We start from the raw sequence: 18494 nt of genomic DNA, 5'->3' as shown, positions 1-18494 counted from the left end.
AGAAACTGGAAAAGTCTGAAAAGCTGTCACAGCCAAGAGGAATCTAAGAGGAACACGGCACCTAAATTGGCGTGTGGGATCTTGGCACCAGAAAAAGGCTCTTTGGTAAAAAACGAAGGAAATCCTACATCAAGCATGGACTTTGGTCCATCATAATTTTTCACTATTGGCTCATTCATTATAACACAGAAATCAGACAAAGGTCAGATGCAGTCACAGAAGAAATCATGTGTGAGGCACGGGGCCATGCTCTCCTCTGTCTTTACATGTTTTCTTGACAGCGTAAAACTGTCCTAAAATCTAAGTTGAGTGATTTTTAAGAAAAGCAAGAAAAACATGAAGGCACCCCCCACCTTTCCTCTCCAGTTCCCAAGGATGCTTTCAGGATCTCCCTCGATGAGAAGCATCAAAATGCTGGGATCATTGTTTGCCTTAAAAATCCAGATGGGATTTTGTTCCAAAACAAAACAAAGTGAAGACCAAACTCAGAGCCCCACCTTCATGAGGTCTCAGCCCTGAATCGTCTAGAAATTCAGGGTGATAATAATTACCATGATGCTATCAGGCTCTCCTGATGGTACCTGCCTGATCCGGGGCTTCCTCTGCTACGTGGTTTTAGTTGCACAAGAAGGAATCGATATGCGGGAGTTCCCTTCGTGGCTCAGCAGTTCACGAACCCAATGAGGGTCCATGAGGATGCGGGTTCCATCCCTGGCCTCGCTCAGGGGGTTAAGGATCCAGCAGTGCCATAAGCTGCAGGGTAGGTTGCAGATGTGGCTCAGATCCCACGTTGCTGTGGCTGTAGTGTTGGCCGGCAACTGTCGCTCCAATTCGACCCCTAGCCTGGGAAGCTCCATATGCTGCAGGTGCAGCCTTAAAAAAAAAAAAAAAAAAAAGGCAAAAATATATATAAATAAATAAGAATCTTTATGCACTTGATCTCTTGGGGATGCTGGGACGTATCAGTGATATGGTGATATAAGTGACATGCAAGGCGGTGTGTAGTTGGTAGCACCCATGGAATGATGCCAGGATACAAGAATCAAGAGATGGTTTCTTCCTGTGCAGTAGACCGCAAGTGCCTGCCACATGGTCTTTGGTACTTAGACTGGGTCTTCCAAGGTTTTCAAAGTTAGACAGTGAGTCTCAAGAGGGGATGTTTGTTTTATGGCCATACCTGCAGTACGAGGAAGTTCCCAGGTTAGGGGTCAAATTGGAGCTGCGGCTGCAGGTCGACGCCAGATTCAAGCTGATGAATCTTCGACCTACGCTGCAGCTCGCAGTCATGCTGGATCCTTAACCCACTGAGTGAGGCCAGGGATGGAACCCACATCCTCATGGAGACAATGTCGGGTCCTTAAACTGCTGAGCCCAACAGGAACTCCACCTTGTGATTCTTAAAAGTATATGTTTGATGGAGTTCCCGCCGTGGCGCAGTGGTTAACGAATCCAACTGGGAACCATGAGGTTGCGGGTTCGGTCCCTGCCCTTGCTCAGTGGGTTAACGATCCGGCGTTGCCGTGAGCTGTGGTGTAGGTTGCAGACGCGGCTCGGATCCGAGTTGCTGTGGCTCTGGCGTAGGCTGGTGGCTACAGCTCCGATTCGACCCCTAGCCTGGGAACCTCCATACGCCATGGGAGCGGCCCAAGAAATGGCAAAATGACAAAAAAAATATATATATATATATATATATATATATATATATATGTTTGATAGTCTTTAACAGATTAAAATACACATTTTAGAGTCTTTAAGACTTGATTTGCATCTTCCACATGGCAGACTCAGGCACAGACAAGTGAGATGATTTTGTATCGATCTAAGATAATTTTTTGGGGGGAGTTGCTTGCTCACTAGGTCCCCTTGTGTGTGACACGGACATGGAAAGCCAAAGACAGCTTGACTGATTTTCCTGGTAGACATCTGTGAGCCACTTTGAATGGTGGACAGTCTATTGTTTGGCATCGGTGGCAAAAGGAACCAAAGCCAGGGGTCCTACCTCTTTGTAACTCTTGTCCCCCACACCACAACCACCCATTAGTCAGTGGTGTAGGTTCTGACTCCATAAGGAAGCTTTTGATGATGTTCCCGGGTATTTCACCCAGTTAAGGATCTGGTGTTGTCACTGCAGAGGCTCCATTTGCTGCTAGGATGATGGTTTGATCCCTGGCCCAGGAACTTCTGCATGCTGCATGCACACACACCCCTGCCCCCCCCCCCAAAGAAAGCTTTTATCACAGTGAACACCAGGAAACAGAACTCAAAATCCTCTAGATGCTCTCAGCAAGGAAAATATGTGTGGTTTATTTGTGTGTGTATACATATGTGTGTGTGTGTGTGTGTGTGTGTGTGTGTGTGTGTGTGTGTGTAAACAAAAGTTTATTGCCCATTTTTTAAAAACAACACCATTTCAAGAGGTGTCTCAGGGCAAACCAAAGCCAATTTCATTTTCAACGTGAGTTTTCTAAATAAAGAGGCATAAAAAGCGTCAAGCAGAATTCAATACTAAATTAGTTTCATTTTTTAAACACATTGTCATTTAATCTCCAGCTCAGGGATGTTGCTGGGGGAGGTAATATATTCTGTCAGTCAAAAGGGCTAATAAAAATGTGAGAGATTGATGTAAATCTAACAGGATTTGTCTATTATCCCTGTGAACCGAAATATTTCAATAACAATGTTCATAAGAAAAGAATGCTTCTGCAGGTCTAAGCAGTGCCCTGAGATTTTAATAAGAAGCATAGACATATATCAGAGACCTGTAAAGTTTGAGATTGATTTTGATTTCTACCATAGAAACTGTGAAATCAATTTATCCTAATTCCAGTGACACAAGAAAGGAAGCATCCTTGCTGCATATTTTGTTCTCATTCTGTCTTCCAAAGGCAGTCAGAGAAAAAGAAAAACCTATCCCCCCCCAAAAAAAACACCCCTCTTATTATTTCCATTATTCCAGGGAGGTGTTTTGAACTGCCAGAGTAATAAAACAAATGAGACCTGTTTTTAATATAATCACAAGCATGTGCCTTCAATTTCCCTGAAAGGACACCCCAAGATAAATGAAGTGTCAAAATTCCTTTTTTTTTTTTCTTTTTCTATTTTGAATGGTTGATTTTCAGTATTGTGTTAGTTTCAGGTGTATAGCAAGGTGATTCCATTATACATAGATGCATGTATGTACTTATATATTCTTCTTCAGATTGTTTTCAGATTATGGCTTATTACAAGATACCGAATATGGTTCCCTGTGGTACATAGGAGATCCTTGTTGATCTATTTTATATACCATAGTTTGTTAATCCAAAACTCCTAATGTATCCCACCCCTGCCTTCCCCTTTGGTATTCATACAGTTGTTTTCTAGGTCTTTGAGTCTGTTTCTGTTTTTAAAATAAGTTCATTTGTATCCTTTTTAAGATTTCACATATATGTGACATAGGGTATTTGTTTTTCTTTCTGACTTCACTTAGTGTGAGAATCTCTAGTTGCATCCAGGTGGCTGCAAATGGCATGATTTTGTTCTTCTTCATGGCTGAGTAATATTCCATTGTGTATAAGTACCACATTTTCTTTATCCATTCCTCTCTTGATGGACATTTAGGTAGCTTCCACGTCTTGGCTATTGTGAATAGTGCTGCTGTGAACATAGGGGTGCATGTGTCTTTTGGAATTGGAGTTTATATCTCATATGGATATTTAAGTAGCAAAATTCTTATATTTAAGAAAGAAAAACAGGAGTTCCCGTCGTGGCGCAGTGGTTAATGAATCCGACTAGGAACCATGTGGTTGCGGGTTCGGTCCCTGCCCTTGCTCAGTGGGTTAATGATCCGGCGTTGCCGTGAGCTGTGGTGTAGGTTGCAGACGCGGCTCGGATCCCGCGTTGCTGTGGCCCTGGCGTAGGCCGGTGGCTACAGCTCCGATTCAGCCCCTAGCCTGGGAACCTCCATATGCCGTGGGAGCGGCCCAAGAAATAGCAACAACAACAACAACAACAACAACAAAAGACAAGAGACAAAAGAAAGAAAAACAATATGTAATAAGGAAAAACAAAGCAAAAACAAACAACTACCAAAAAGCTCCCAAACCAACCACCCAAATCAAAACCTTGATATGGCCAAGTAATGATGAATGATAATCTAATCGCCATTCTAAATATCAGATTTAAAAGTTCTGCATTTCACTTCTCTACTTAATTAGTTATACATACTACCTTGGAGCATCTCTGTTTTTCCCACCAGTATTAGCTGCGGGCCTGAGGTTAAAAATCCTTGATTTGGAGTTACCGTTGGGGGTGTGGTGGGTTCATGATCTGGCTTGTCTCTTGTGGGGGCACTGGTTTTCTCCCCGGCCCAACACAGTGGCTTAAGGATCTGGCATTGCTGCAGCTGTGGCTCAGATTTAAGCCCTGGTCCACGAATATCTATATGCCCCAGGGGCAGCCAACAAAAGAAAGAAAGAAATCCTTGATCCATCGGACATTGAGTATCATGTGACTTACTTGTGCTGAATATTTTGGAAGTCATTGCAAATTTAGCAATACAATGAAAGAAATTTTTTTTTAAAAAAAGGCAAAATAGACCAAGTCTTTGGGCTCAGGAAGCCAACAATCTTATGGGGAGAAAGTTATTAAACACACGATCATATTATAAGGTATCATACATTTTTGAAGACAGATTTATACTCACAAGAATAACTGAGGAATCCTGGTAGTTGAGGAGTGAAAAGTTGGGATGATCGGGGAATCACTTTCTGAGGGAATGGACTTTAGTGGAAGCATAAAGCAGGGGAAGCAGGAGGATGAGTGGGAAGGAAACTGGAGGATGCAGAGCAGGCAAAACTTTTGCAGGAAAATGGAGCAGGGCAGAGTCCAAAAGCCCTAGGGATGTGTGATTCTCTGAGGAGTGGATCCAGGTCCAGGCTGGTGTCTTGCTTAGCTTTTCTGCATACGAAAACTACCCTGGGAGTTCCCTTTGTTGCTCAGTGGTTAATGAACCTGACTAGTATCCATGAGGACGTGGGTTCGATTCCTGTCCCTGCTCAGTGGGTTAAGGATCCGTCATTGCCGTGAGCTGTGGTGTAGGTTGCAGATGCGGCTCAGATTTGGCGTGGCTGTGGCTGTGGCGTAGGCTGGCAGCTGCAGCTCCAATTCAACCCCTAGCCTGGGAGCCTCCATATGCTGTGGGTGCAGCCCTGAAAAGACAGAAGACAAAAAAATGACCCCAAATCTCAGCATTTTATTTTATTGATGTGTAGTTGATTTATGATGTTGTGTTAATTTCAAGTATACAGCAAAGTGATTCCATTATATGTACGTGTGTGTACATATATGTACACACACACACACACATATTCTCTTTCATATTCTTATCCATTGTGGTTTCTCATAGGATATTGAATATAATTCCTTGTATTCTCCAGGAAGACTGTTGTTTATCCATCTTATATTTAAACATTTGCATCTGCTAATCCAACTCTCCCCCACTCCATCCCCCACCCCACCCCCAACAACCACTATTCTGTTCTCTATGTCTGCAAGTCTGTTTTGTAGATAGGTTTATTCATGTCATATTTAAGATTCCACATAGAAGTGATATCATATGGTATTTGTCTTTCTCTTTCTGACTTACTTCACTTAGTATGAGAATCTCTGGTTGCATCCATGTGGCTGCCAGTGGCACGATTTCATTCTTTTCTATGGCTGAGTAGTATTCCTTTGTATATATGGACTACACCTTCTTTATCCATTCCTCTGTTGATGGACATTTAGGCTGTTTCCATGTCTTGGCTCTTGTGAATAGTGCTGCAATGAACATGTGGGTGCATGTGTCTTTTTAAAGGAAAGATTTGTCTGGATATATGCCCAAGAGTGGGACTGCTGGATCATATGGTAGCTCTACTTTTAGTTTTCTGGGAACCTCTGTACTGGCAGATCTAAGCATTTTAAATCATTCTTTATTTTGCCTATGCTTCTTGGGTTAGAAATCTTTTGTTTGGTTGAGTTTGGGTTTTTTGTTGTTGTTGTTGTTTTTGTCTTTTTCTTTTTTTAAGGGCCATTCCTGCAGCTTATGGAAGTTCTTGGGCTAGAGGTCGAATTGGAGGTACAGCTGCCAGCCACACCCATAGCCATAGCAACTCAGGATCTGAGCCTTGTCTGTGACCTACACCACAGCTCATGGCAACACTGGACCCTTAACCCACTGAACGAGGCCAGGGATCGAACCCACATCCTCACGCATACTAGTCGGATTCATTATTGCTGAGCTACGACGAGTTGTTTCCAACTCCTGGACTGTTTGGAAATCTGGTCTATCCTCAGCTGGGAGCTTCTTGAGTCAGAAGTCAGCTTCAAGGTCCCTTGGATGCTCCTCGGACCAAAGTCTTTATCCACAGGGATGCTTGTCTGTGTCCCACTGTTATACTTGGTTCCTGGCACTCCAGAGATGCAGGAACTTGGGTTTCCCAGGCTTGGAACTAACCCATCATCATTTTTTTTTTCTTTTCGGAAAACAAATCATAAAGCCCTTCAAGTCCACATGGTGGGAACACAAGCTCACAGAATCACAGGGAAGGTTGTAGAACTGAGAAACTTCGACCCATCAACCACCTCCTATAAGTCAGGAATTTTCCCTCTCTTGATATATTTCAGAGTAGCACTCTTCCAGTTCAGGGATAGCTTTCAAATTTATTTTCAAAATGATGACCTGAGGGCAGTGCATTGCTCTTCACTTCACTTACAGAGCATGTCTTTCATGAGGCTTTCCTGTCACCTGCAAAACCCCCTCCTACCTTACAAAAGCGTGGTCTTTAGGTCTTTGTGGCCAATCCTGCCTTGTCATGGCGTATAGGAAAAAAAGGAAGACCCTTCCAGATGCTGGTTCGGGTAAACCTCTTTGTGGACTTTTTTCTTAGATAGGCTTCCCAAATGTACACGTCTTTTTGTGAGTCATGAAAGTTGTGCTGATTCCGATGTTCTGGGCAGGGGGGAGCAATGAGAGAGTAGGTCAGCCATGCCCATTTCTTCAAATGCAGAAGTGGAGCTTTTTTGTAGGTACCAGTTGTTCAAAGGGCACGCATATGTTGGAAGGACCCTCGGAGAAAATGTTTGATGTCATCTTTGGCAGGCACCATGCTCATTGGTGTTCATGTGGAGGGTAGAATGTATCTTACCATTTACACGGGAAGTGCGTTGACTGAAAAAACAAGAAGCTCAACCTGGAAGGTGAGAGTTATTTTTAATTTGGTGGACTTGCTAAGGACATAAGCCCTGAAGACCGCCTCTCAGGTAGGTCTAGGGGCAGCTCCAAGAGGTGAGAAAGAGCCAGGAAATATAGGAGTTTTTGCACCAAAAATCAGGCAGGCAGAACATCAAAGGATTACAGGAGGCACTGGCCCATTATAAATCAACTATACCTTCATTTTAAAAAATGTTTTAAAAATTTAAAAATAATGTTTGCCCCCGCCCTAAAGATTACTGTTAATTAAAGAAAAACCAGAGACCTCAAGTTAGTGAATTTAGGACTTTTTCTTTTCTATTTTTCTTTCTTTCTTTTTTTAAATTTTTTGGCTGTACATGTGGCACATAGACATTCTTGGGCCAGAGGTTGAATCTGAGCTGTAGCTGGGATCCACCCCCGACCCTGTGGCAACACTGGATCCTTTAATCCACTGCACCTGGCTGGGGATTGAACTCATGCCTCTGCAGCACCCCGAGGCACCGCAGTCAGGTTCTTAACCTATTGCTCTATGACATTCCAGGGCTTTTTCTATGTATATGAAGATACAAGAGTCTGGGCTCATTGAAATCATCACTTTGACATGCACCTTAACTATCCAGGACCAGCATCCTGTTTTCTCCATCCTTTATCCCCGCAGGGTGCACCTTTGGGGTCAGCTGCCAGGGCAGCTGGCTTGCTGGCTGCAGCATCCTGCTTACTGAGAATGGCGGCCACAGGGCATTTTTCATGCACAAGTGTTTATCCCTGGTACAGTCAGTGGTCAAGGTGCAGGGGTGACAGAAGAGGTATCTCCCTTGAGTTCCATTTCTGCTCCCCTCCCCGGGGTCGTCTCCCTTGTCCCTGGTCCAACTCAGAGCAGCCCACCTCCTTTGCTAATAGGCTCTCACGCATGCATACTTCAGCTACCCATCACCTCCCCCGCAAGCAAGCACCTTCATGTCCTCGCCAACTCCCAAACGGGAGAGGACTGTCAATTGATGCAGGCATCTGGATGAGCCTCTCTGAGTCTGTCTCTGGAGGGAGGGACCTCCTTCAGGATGGGTGTCTCAGCAGCAGCAACTCCTAACCTAGCCACGGCCATCGTATTGAAAACTTCAGGGCATATTTAGAGAAGGAACAGGTGGACCAGTGAGTAACCAAGTGAGGCATCCACAGCTGGAAGTGAGGCAGGTCTCATTCAGCGCCTGGAGGGACTGAGCCCAAAGCATCGTCCGTGCTCCCTGGTCTCCCCCCAGTATTGATTAGATTAAATACATATTCCTCGGGGACCTAGAAACTAGCTAATCAATTGCATATCTATCTGTGCTGGCCAAGGAAGCATTTATTTCCCTCATAACTCATTACACAACTTCCTTTATGTGAAAAATAATGCACAGACACACTCTGTTTTTTATTAGCGTGTAGTTGATTTACAGTGTTGTGTCAGTTTCTGCCATACAGCAGTGTGACCCAGTCATACAGATGTACTCATTCCCTTTCTCATATTATCTTCCATCCTGGTCTGTCCCAGGAGATTGGATAGAGTTCCCTGTGCTGGACAGCAGGAGCTCATGGCTTATCCATTCTCGATATCATAATCTGCATCTACTAACCCCAAACTCCCCATCCATCCCCCTCTCTCCCCCTCCCCCTTGGCAACCACACGTCTGTTCTCCATGTCTGTGAGTCTGCTTCTGTTCTGTAGATAGGTTCATTTGTGCCCTATTTTAGATTCTACATAGAAGTGGTATCATACAGTATTTGTCTTTCTCTGATTTACTTCATGTAGTATAAGGATCTCTGGTTGCATCCATTAGACACACTCTTTTTATTATAATTATTATTTACTTATTTGGCCACACCTGCAGTAATCAGGAGTTCCTGGGCCAGAGATTGAACGCTCACCACAGTCGTGACTTGAGCCACAGCAGTGGCCATGCAGGGTCCTTAACCCACTGAGCCACCAGGGGATTCCTTAAGATATTGACCAAAGATAACAAAATTAAGTAGGACTTGGAATTTGCCCTCCAAATCGACAAAACACCAACATTAATAGGAACTGATAAATACATTTTTAATATGATATCTTGCCTTAAGAGCAATAATTTGAAAGGTCTCCTGGATTCTGTTATATCCTTATTTCTTGCAGAGATAATGTGATCCGATAACACCATTGATACCATTTGCATATGTTTGTGGTGACATACGTAAGTGCATTTTAAAAAGAATCATTATAAAATTACTTTACCAGAGTTCCCCGTTGGTGCAGGTGGTTAAGGATCCATGTCACTGCTGTGTCTCAGGTTGCTGCTCTGGCATGAGTTCGATCCCTGGCCCCGGATCTTTCACATGACATTAGTGTGGCCAAAAAAAAAAAAAAAAAAAAACCCTCAAAATATAAAATTACTTTCCTTGGAGTTCCCATTGTGGCTCAGCGGGATTGAACCCAACTGTTTCCGTGAGGACCTTATTTCAGTCCCTGGACTCGCTGAGTGGGTTAAGGATCCGGCATTGCCTTGAGCTGTGGTGTAGGCTGCAGTCGAGGCTCGGATCTGGCCTTGCTGTGGCTGTGGTATAGGCCAGCCGCTGCAGCAGCTCTGATGCAACCTCTAAACTGGGAACTTCAATATGCTGTGGCTATGGCCCCCAAAAGACAAAAAAATAAAATAAAATGACTTGCCTGCCTTAAAATGTTTACTGCAACATCTAGAGATTTTTCCCATAGACTTTTATTTCTCCTTTGATGTGGTTGGCCTACCCTTTCTTCTGAATTCTATACAAAAGGATCCTCTTAGGTTTATGATATGAGGTGCTATTCTAAATAGGTTGACTCTTGAAAATGTCGGTAGAGCAAAAAAGGGAACATCCCAAGAAGAGGTATAAAAAGAGATGGGCGTTCTTCAGGTCAAGGGACTAGGGACGTCGAGATATTTTATTAATGACACCATTTTAAATTTTAATAATGGAAGAGCGATACATTTGTTTGAAGTTATTTAAATATTCGGTTTAATATTTAGAGCTTTTTCCCTGCTGGGGTTTGCTGGAGATGCTAATTATTGAATGTAAAGGAATATCATTTTGGCTTTTGGGGCATCAGGAGAAAACTCATGGCCTCTCTGGCCCTGGAGATGCCGTTCTGGCAGGTGTGAGATAGATTTTCTGTGGCATAAATTCCAGCAGAATCTCTTTCTCTGTGTCCTGTAATACCTGTATTTACATAGTTCATGATTGTAACTAAATTACATCCTCACGAGAACTCGGTTGGTTTTTAGACCATCTAATTTGTTATATTTGAGAGAACAAATATTGCAGCAGCTTATTGAAAAAGAACAAAGGGGTGGGGAATTAAATATACATAGAACATGAAAGGCGATATCTAATTATGTTTCTGGGTCAGACTCTGCTGTGTAAAATTAATGTAAAATTGTAGTCTGGCCAATAATTTCCATCAAAATCTCAGCGGGTGTTTTTAGTCTCTTGATTTCAGTTGACACGCATGTTGGAAGGTTTGCCTGGGAAATCAGAGGACCTAGTATAAGTAGACTCTCTTGAAGAACACAGAAGAAAGTTAGAGGACTTATTTGTCCCTCTTGCAACATGGACTATAAAGCTTGGACGGTAGGGTACTAACGTGGATAGAAATATAGGAAGAGATGTAGTTACAGAATCCAGAAAATAAACCCTCACATTTATAGGCCATTGACTTGCAGTAATAGTGTCACCACACTTCATCAAGGAAGGGATTGTGTTGTCAGTAAGTGGTGCTGAGACAGTGCGATATGCAAAAAGATGCATTTCAGCCCTCACCTCGTATGCACCAGCCTTCACTCAAAATAAATGAAAAACCTAAGAAGTAAAACTCTCAAACATCTGCGACAGAAACACAGAAAGAAAATCTTCGGGGCCTTGGGTAAGCAAGAATGTCTTAGATGTGATATCAAAAGCATGAACTTTAAACAAAATCCACAAGTTGGACTTCGTCAGAAATTCAAAACTCCAACTTCAAAAGACATCATTAAGGAAATCAAAAGAGAAGCCACAGACTGGGAGAAAAGATTTCCAGATCTTCATTCTGGTAAAAGCCCTGTCTCTAAACAATATAAAGATCTCCTATGACTCAAGCATAAGGAAGAAAGAACTCAAGTTTTAATTTTTTTATTTTTTTTGTCTTTTTGCCATTTCTTGGGCCACTTCCATGGCATATGGAGGTTCCCAGGCTAGGGGTCGAATCGGAGCTGTAGCCACCAGCCTATGCCAGAGCCACAGCAATACAGGATCCGAGCCACGTCTGCAACCTACACCACAGCTCACGGCAACACTGGATCCTTAACCTACTGAGCAAGGCCAGGAATCGAACCCACAACCTCATGGTTCTTAGTCGGATTTGTTAACCGCTGAGCCACGACAGGAACTCCCAGAACTCAAGTTTTTAAATGGGCAAATTTTTTGAAGAGACATCCCACCGAAGAAGCTAGTACAGGAAAAGGCGCTTGAAGTGATTAAGTCATTGGGTAAATGCAGATTAAAACCACGCAGAGGCACCAGCTCACACCCATTAGGAGGCTGATAATCAGAAAGGTAGTAACAGGTCTTAGGGAGGAGATGGGGAAATTGAAATCCAGGTACACTGCTAATGGGAACCTATAGTGATGAACCTGTCTTGGGAAACAGTCTGGCAGTTTTTTCAAGTACTGAACATACATGCGCCATGTAACATCGCAAAGCTGCTCCTTGGTATCCACGCAAGACATAAGAAAATATACATCCGTAAAAAATAGGGCTCATCAGTGTTCACAGCAGCATCATACTAGCCACCAAGGGGCAACAGTGCCCATGGCAGTCAACAGACGAGCAGATAAACAAAAGTGGTATATCCATACAGTGAGCTGTTCTTTGTGCATATGAATAAGAGGAACGATTATTTTTTTAAATCTTTTTAGGGCCACATATGCAGCATATGGAGGTTCCCAGGGTAGGGGTCCAATCAGAGCTGTAGCTGCCAGCCTACATCTCAGCCACAGCCACATCAGATCCGAGCTGCATCTGCAACCTACACCATAGCTCAAGGCAACACCAGATCCTTAACCCACTGAGCGAGGCCAGGGATCAAACCCGAACCCTCATGGATGCTAGTCAGGTTTGTTTCCCCCGAGCCATGACGGGAGCTCCAGAGGAATAAAATATTGATGAGTGCTTCAACATGGATGGACTGTGAAAACATCACACACAGTGAAGAAGCAGGATATGAAAGACGATTATATGCATTCATGTGCTGGAAATGAGTAGAAATGGCACATCTAGAAAGCTGACTAGGTGACACCAAGGGTGGAAACACTGAGTGCATACACCTGGACACAAGCCATCTTTCTGGAGTGATAAAAATGTTCTCAAGTTAGATGATGCTGATGGTTGCACAACTCCTTACATTGTCTCAAAAAAAAAAAAAAAAAAACCAGAAATCTATGATTTTTCCTCTTGGTAAGGAGTCCAAGAGATTTCCTCCTTGCCGTTATCACAGATGTAACTAGGTCATGCAAATTTTCCAAGCATTGCTAATCTGTAGAACATTTTCCTCTATCTTTGGGGGGAAATTCCCCTAAATACTGCCTCTCCTCTTGGCTCTGGAAGAATTTCATATGACTCACATTTCAGGCTTGGACCGAGAACCTTCAGACATTGAGAAAGAGGTCTTGGTAAAGCGAGCTGACATTGAACTCACCCCAGACCTTGCAGAGTGGGCTTTGTCTGGGCTTGAGACAGCCCGACGGGGCTGCTGGTGAGATGCCAGCTGTAGCGAGGAAAGCAAAAGGGTTTTTTAAGGGGAAGATTCAGAAGGCAGGGATATAAAGACAGCCTCATGGGAAAGGTGCCATCCAAGGATGGGTTCCTCATGCACCTGCTTTCTCAGAGCCAACTGCATGTTTTGGGGAAACACTGGGATGAGGAAAAGTAGCCAGACTTTGAAGGCACACATTTTCTAGGAGGGCCTCAGCTTAATCAGAGAACACTTCTTCCCTCTTATCCATTCCATGTCTTTTGACGACACCTTAATTTTTCTAGTAGCTTTTCTTTTCTTCTCCTTTTCTTTCTTTCTTTTTTTTTTTTTCAGGATTTCTATGATCTTTTATTCTTTTTTTTTTTATCTGCAACTGCAGGTCTTAGATTTATTGTTCCTTTCAAAGTAAGCTTCTAAGAAAACCACCTACCAAAACCTTCTAGGCAATAGCATAGAAATTCTGTCCATTCTTTCTCTTTCTCTCTTTCTTTTTCTTTCTTTCTTTCTTTCTTTCTTTCTTTCTTTCTTTCTTTCTTTCTTTCTTTCTTTCTTTCTTTCTTTCTTTCTCTTTCTCTCTCTCTCTCTTTCTTTCTTTCTTTCTTTCTTTTTCTCTCTCTCTCTCTCCCTCCCTCCCTTCTTTTTCTTTCTTTTTCTTTCTTTCTCTTTCTTCCTTTCTCCCTCTCTTTCTCTCTCTTTCTTTCGTTCTTTCTCTCTCTCTTCTTCCTTTCTTTTTCTTTCTTTCTTTTCTTTTATTTTCTTTTCTTTTTCTTTTTCTGCTTTTAGGGCCATACTTGCAGCATATGGAGGTTCCCAGGCTAGGGGTCGAATTGGAGCTGCAGCTGCCGGCCTACACCACAGCCATGGGAACACCTGATCTGAGCCACGTCTTTGACCTACACCACAGCTCAGGGCAACAGCAGATCCTTAACTCACTGACTGAGGCCAGGGATGGAATCCTTGATCCTCATGGATATTAGTCAGGTTTGTAACCTGCTGAGCCACAATAGGAACTCCTTTTTTCTCTTTCTTTCTTTCTTTCTTTCTTTCTTTCTTTCTTTCTTTCTTTCTTTCTTTCTTTCTTTCCTTTGTTTCCTTCCTTCCTTCCTTCCTTGTTTCTTTGTTTCTTTGTTTCTTTGTTTCTTTTTCTTTTCTTTTAAGAGAAGAGGTGACCTGTTTCAATAGAAACTTATAAAATCTTCCAAAAAATTGAAATTGTTTTCAGAAAAGAGGAGGACTCGTTTTTCACAGCAGCACTTCCATTCTGTCATCTGTGCAGCCTGGTTCTCTAAGAAAGGCATTTCTTATAGGCTTCTTAACACAGTTTAACCTTACATCCAGTCCACCAGCTAGCTATAAAACTAGCTATAAAAGCGCTCTTTCATATTGATACACCTTGACCATAACAAACCCCAAAGACACGGCAGCTAATTTGACAGGGTTGAAATTTTTTTTTTCCCCTAAGTTTATTTTAGATCTTGGAGGGCTGTGGCATTCTCAGACAGAAATCAATTTCCCCATCAGGCTGATGACCGTAATCGGTTGACACATCTGGGTCATGGTATTTTCTAAGAGATGGGGCATGAATGAGTTTTAAGGAGAAAAATTTGTCTCCTAGGAGACTCCGTTCTGGCTTCAGGTAGACAAGATGAAACTAATCATAGGCTGGAGTGTCAAGGGGTCCTGGGCATTTTTTATTTTTTCCCAAGCTGTCATCGCTGACTTGATGTTGGTAGCTTGAAACTGTCGACAGTGGGAATATTTAAAAGTTCACAAAATCAACCAGTACAGGGAATCCGGTTTCCACCCAGGTTCCCCAATCTGCTTGGTGATCTGTAAGAAACTGACCAATAGTCAACCCTTTCAGACCTACAGAAATAGCACCTTCAAACCTTGGTTTCCAAACCCGTGGAAGCCCCTCTGAATCACGTAGAAGTTTTCCAGGTACAAGTGTTGTGATCCTGGAATTCCCATCATGGCTCAGCGGTGAGTAAAGATATCCTTGAGCATGGGGTTCGATCCCTGGCCTCGCTCAGTGGCTTAAGGATCCGGCATTGCATGAGCTGTGGTATAGGTTGCAGACATGACTCAGATCCCCCGTGGCTGGGGCTGTGGTGTAGGCTGGCGGCTACAGCTCTGATTGAACCCCTAACCTGGTAACTTCCATATGCCCTGGATGTGGTCCTAAAAAGACAAAAGGACCAAAAAAAAAAAAAAAAAAAAAAAAAAACCCGAAACAGCAAAAAAAAAAGTGTTGTGACCAGTTTACCTTTTCCTTGTCCCATTTATCCCAGCACCTTAGAGGAAGGCAGAGACCATTTTAACCAACCACCACAATTCAACTTATTCAGAAGACACAAATGCATACTTGACACCTGTGGGCTGCATCTGTCTTTCAAAAGAAGGCAGGAGTTCCCTTCATGGTTCAGCAGGAACAAACCCAATGAAGCTCCATGAGGTTGCAGGTTTGATCCTGGGCCCCGCTCCGTGGGTGAAGGATCTGACATTGCCATGAGATGCAGTAGAGGTCGCAGATGTGGCTTGGATCCCGTGTGGCTGTGACTGTGGTGTAGGCTGGCAGCTGTAGCTCTGATTTGACCCCTAGCCTGGGAACTTTCATATGCCACAGGTGCTGCGCCTCCCCCCCCTCAAAAAAAAAGCCAGAAAGCAAGCACCTGAGCGAATTAAACAATTCCAGGCTTTGGCCTCTTGTATCTGCAAAATCGAAAAACCAAAGTTAGTTCATGGCATGCCGAGAGCTTAAGAGTTTTTTGGTGTGTGTGTGTGTTGTGTGTGTGTTGTGTGTGTGTGTTGCTGGGCGCTGGAGACGGGTAATGGTTAAGGCAAAGGTTCATTTTGCCTACAGGGAAATTTTTTAAACATTTATTTGATTGAAGTCGAGTTGATTTACAGTGTTGCATTACTATGTGTGCTGTACAGCGAAATAATTCACTTGCACACATGGAGACATTCTTTTTCACCTTTTCCATCATGATGTATCACAAGATTCTGAATTGAGGTCCCTGTGCTCTGCAGGAGGACCTGTCCTTTATCCATCCTTTGTGGATTGGTTTGCATTTGCTAATCCCAGACTCCCACTCCATCTCCCCGCCCCCCTCCCGCCCAAACCCTGTTCAAGGACATTTCAAGGTGGTTTATGTTTCAGGTCATCCAGGTAGGTGCCTTGATTTATTTGAACAAAGAGCCATAACACTCCAGCGAATTTTAGTGTTTCCAGCAAAGAAAACCTTGATTTAGAATGTTTTATCTTGACTTAAGAAATACTTATAGAAAGTGGTAGTGTCTTTACTGACAATAAGAACAAAGGTGCCTTCGTTTGCTCTTGAGCCACAGGAAATGGTGAACCTTCCTGATTGAAATTCACGGGATTTAAATGAGCAACAGGAGCACACAATGTTTATTGGCAATGGTGTGCCTCAAAGCTCTCATGCATGCAACTGATGTGGTTTATGATATGTGGATGAAAGTTCTTTCCTGTTTCTTGCTTAAATGTGTTTCTTCTTACATTATGGAATTTCCTAGCAGCGTATATCAGTGACATTTCAAAAATGTGTCTCAATGATGCCATGTGAAAATTAGAGGGCCATTTGAAGGCTTCATATACATTTCTTTTTAAACCGAGAGAAACCCTTTTTTAATAATTTAAATTTCTCTTTTTTTTAACTCACATTCGCCCTTTTTTTTTTTTTTTTTTTTTTTTGGCAGTAGTATCATGGTAACCCCCCCAACTGCATTTTCACAGGCTATCTAATATTTTTGGAAAGTTAACATTTTGAATTTGTTCTTCTTGACATCTTTATGTTAACATGCGTTTTGCATCTCCTTGTTTCATGTTTTGGAGATTCAGAGGTAACAGCATTCAACTTTTTGTATGACTTTTTCTTTTTTTTCCTTTTACTGGGTAGTATCTCTCTTTCTTCTGATTTTTTTTTTTTGCAAACCTGTGGTTTTTGAATTTTCTCTTTTTTCCCCCCCTTTTATTTTCCTTCTCAATATGACCTCAGGAGCCAACACAAAGAAAAATGCTGATGATATAAGCAGTAACGACCGTGGTGAAGATGAAGGTATTTTTTGTTTTTTGTTTTTTAGCTCGACTTTGATGCATGATTTTATATATCTCTCTCTCTCTCTTTTTTCTTTTTCATTTCAACCTGTTTTTCTTCCCCTTATCTGAAGTGAGTACACCTCTGTGTGCTTCTTTATTTTCTTCTTGGTGGGCAGCCACTGTCATTTTTAATCCCAGGAACCATGTAGAGTTTTGCAAATTGCCTGGGAGACAATGTGTAAAAGCTTCTTAATAGGATGTGAGTATCAAAATGCCATTTACAAGGAAACTCACCATTTTCTCTTTCTTTTTCCTTTTTTTTTCCCCCTTTTTTTGGCTTGGTCACAAGAAGAGAAAATGAAATTTTAAAATGTGCATGTATGATTTCTTTGCTTCCTTCCCAAGGTTATTTTGTAATTTAATACTGTATCTCGGAGCTCTGGTCTTCTTAATTTCTCCTGTGAAAGGTGGAAACACTGTTTTTCTTTAAAATCTTTTTCTTTTTTTTCCACACATACTGATTCCAAAATAAGGTTTTCAAAGGACTGTCTCTGGCTCACAGCGAAATGCAGGAAAAAAGTGTCTTAATTAGATTTTGTTGTCTGTTTCAGAACTGCCTCTTAGCAGCATTTACAGAAAAAGAAAAAAAAAAAAGGCAATAGCAAAGATTTCAGAAAGGTCAAAAAGTTAGATCTATGCATCTTTGTTTTCACACCATGGCTGCTTTAATAAAGTTTTTCCCCTCAAATATTTAGGTGCTATGGAGGAATTTTTCTTGAATGGTCTCAAATTGTTTGACAGGGAGTCCCCCTTGTGGTGCAGTGGAAATGAATCTGACTAATATCCATGAGGTTGCAGGTTCCATCCCTGGCCTCGCTCAGTGGTTGGGTATCCCAGTTTGCCATGAGCTGTGGTGTAGGTTGCAGACGCGGCTCAGATTCTGCGTTGCTGTGGCTGTGGTGTAGACAGGCAGCTACAGCTCTGATTTAACCCCTAGCCTGGGAACTTCATGTGCTGCAGGTGCAGCCCTTAAAAAAAGAAAAAAAAAAAAAAAAAGGAAACAAAAGAAAGAAAATCAAATTGTTTGACAGATTGTCCCCAGGAAGTAAAGAATGTGGCACCACACCCATTCCCAGTGCTTTGTATCCTCTTCCTTCCCTAGAACACAAGGGTTGGAAACAAAGAAGTCTGGAGTCAGCCTCTGCTGGCTTTGAAGGCTCTGTAGCTGGTCACAAGCTGTCCCCCCCACCTGAGGTTTAAAATGCTTGGATCTCCCTTTATTTACCTTCGAAGCAGGAAGGCACCTGCTGGTTTGCAATTTAATTTGAAGTCAAGGGAGTGGTGAGCTCCCTTTGCTGCACAGTGGAACTTCCCTGAAAGTGCCTATTATCACCCTGCTTGCTTTTTGCTGCCCTCTTGAATTTCTTTCACAAAAAACAGTG

At 42.6% G+C, this 18494-nt stretch overlaps 1 protein-coding gene across 14 annotated transcripts in view; it reads left to right on the top strand.

Annotated features, from left to right (window-relative positions):
- The window catches only part of LOC146394448 (neuroligin-4, X-linked), a 401455-nt gene that overhangs the window by 231388 nt on the left and 151573 nt on the right, over positions 1-18494 (top strand). For 7 of the 14 annotated variants that reach the window (XM_085007078.1, XM_085007083.1, XM_085007080.1 and 4 more), the window contains exon 5: positions 17012-17071. The exons of the other annotated variants lie outside the window; for them this stretch is intronic. In XM_085007078.1, coding sequence (XP_084863204.1) covers positions 17012-17071 — 60 coding nt within the window. The remainder of the gene's footprint in view (positions 1-17011; positions 17072-18494) is intronic. 14 annotated transcript variants of the gene reach the window in all.

This window comes from Sus scrofa, chromosome X (assembly GCF_054392235.1).
Source record: "Sus scrofa isolate SSC_HxYL_T2T_F1_AM1 chromosome X, Sscrofa_HxYL_maternal_Yorkshire_Landrace_v2.0, whole genome shotgun sequence".
In the NCBI taxonomy this organism is placed as follows: domain Eukaryota; kingdom Metazoa; phylum Chordata; class Mammalia; order Artiodactyla; family Suidae; genus Sus; species Sus scrofa.
Note: the sequence above shows the minus strand (reverse complement) of the source record. Positions and strands in the feature narration are given on the sequence as shown.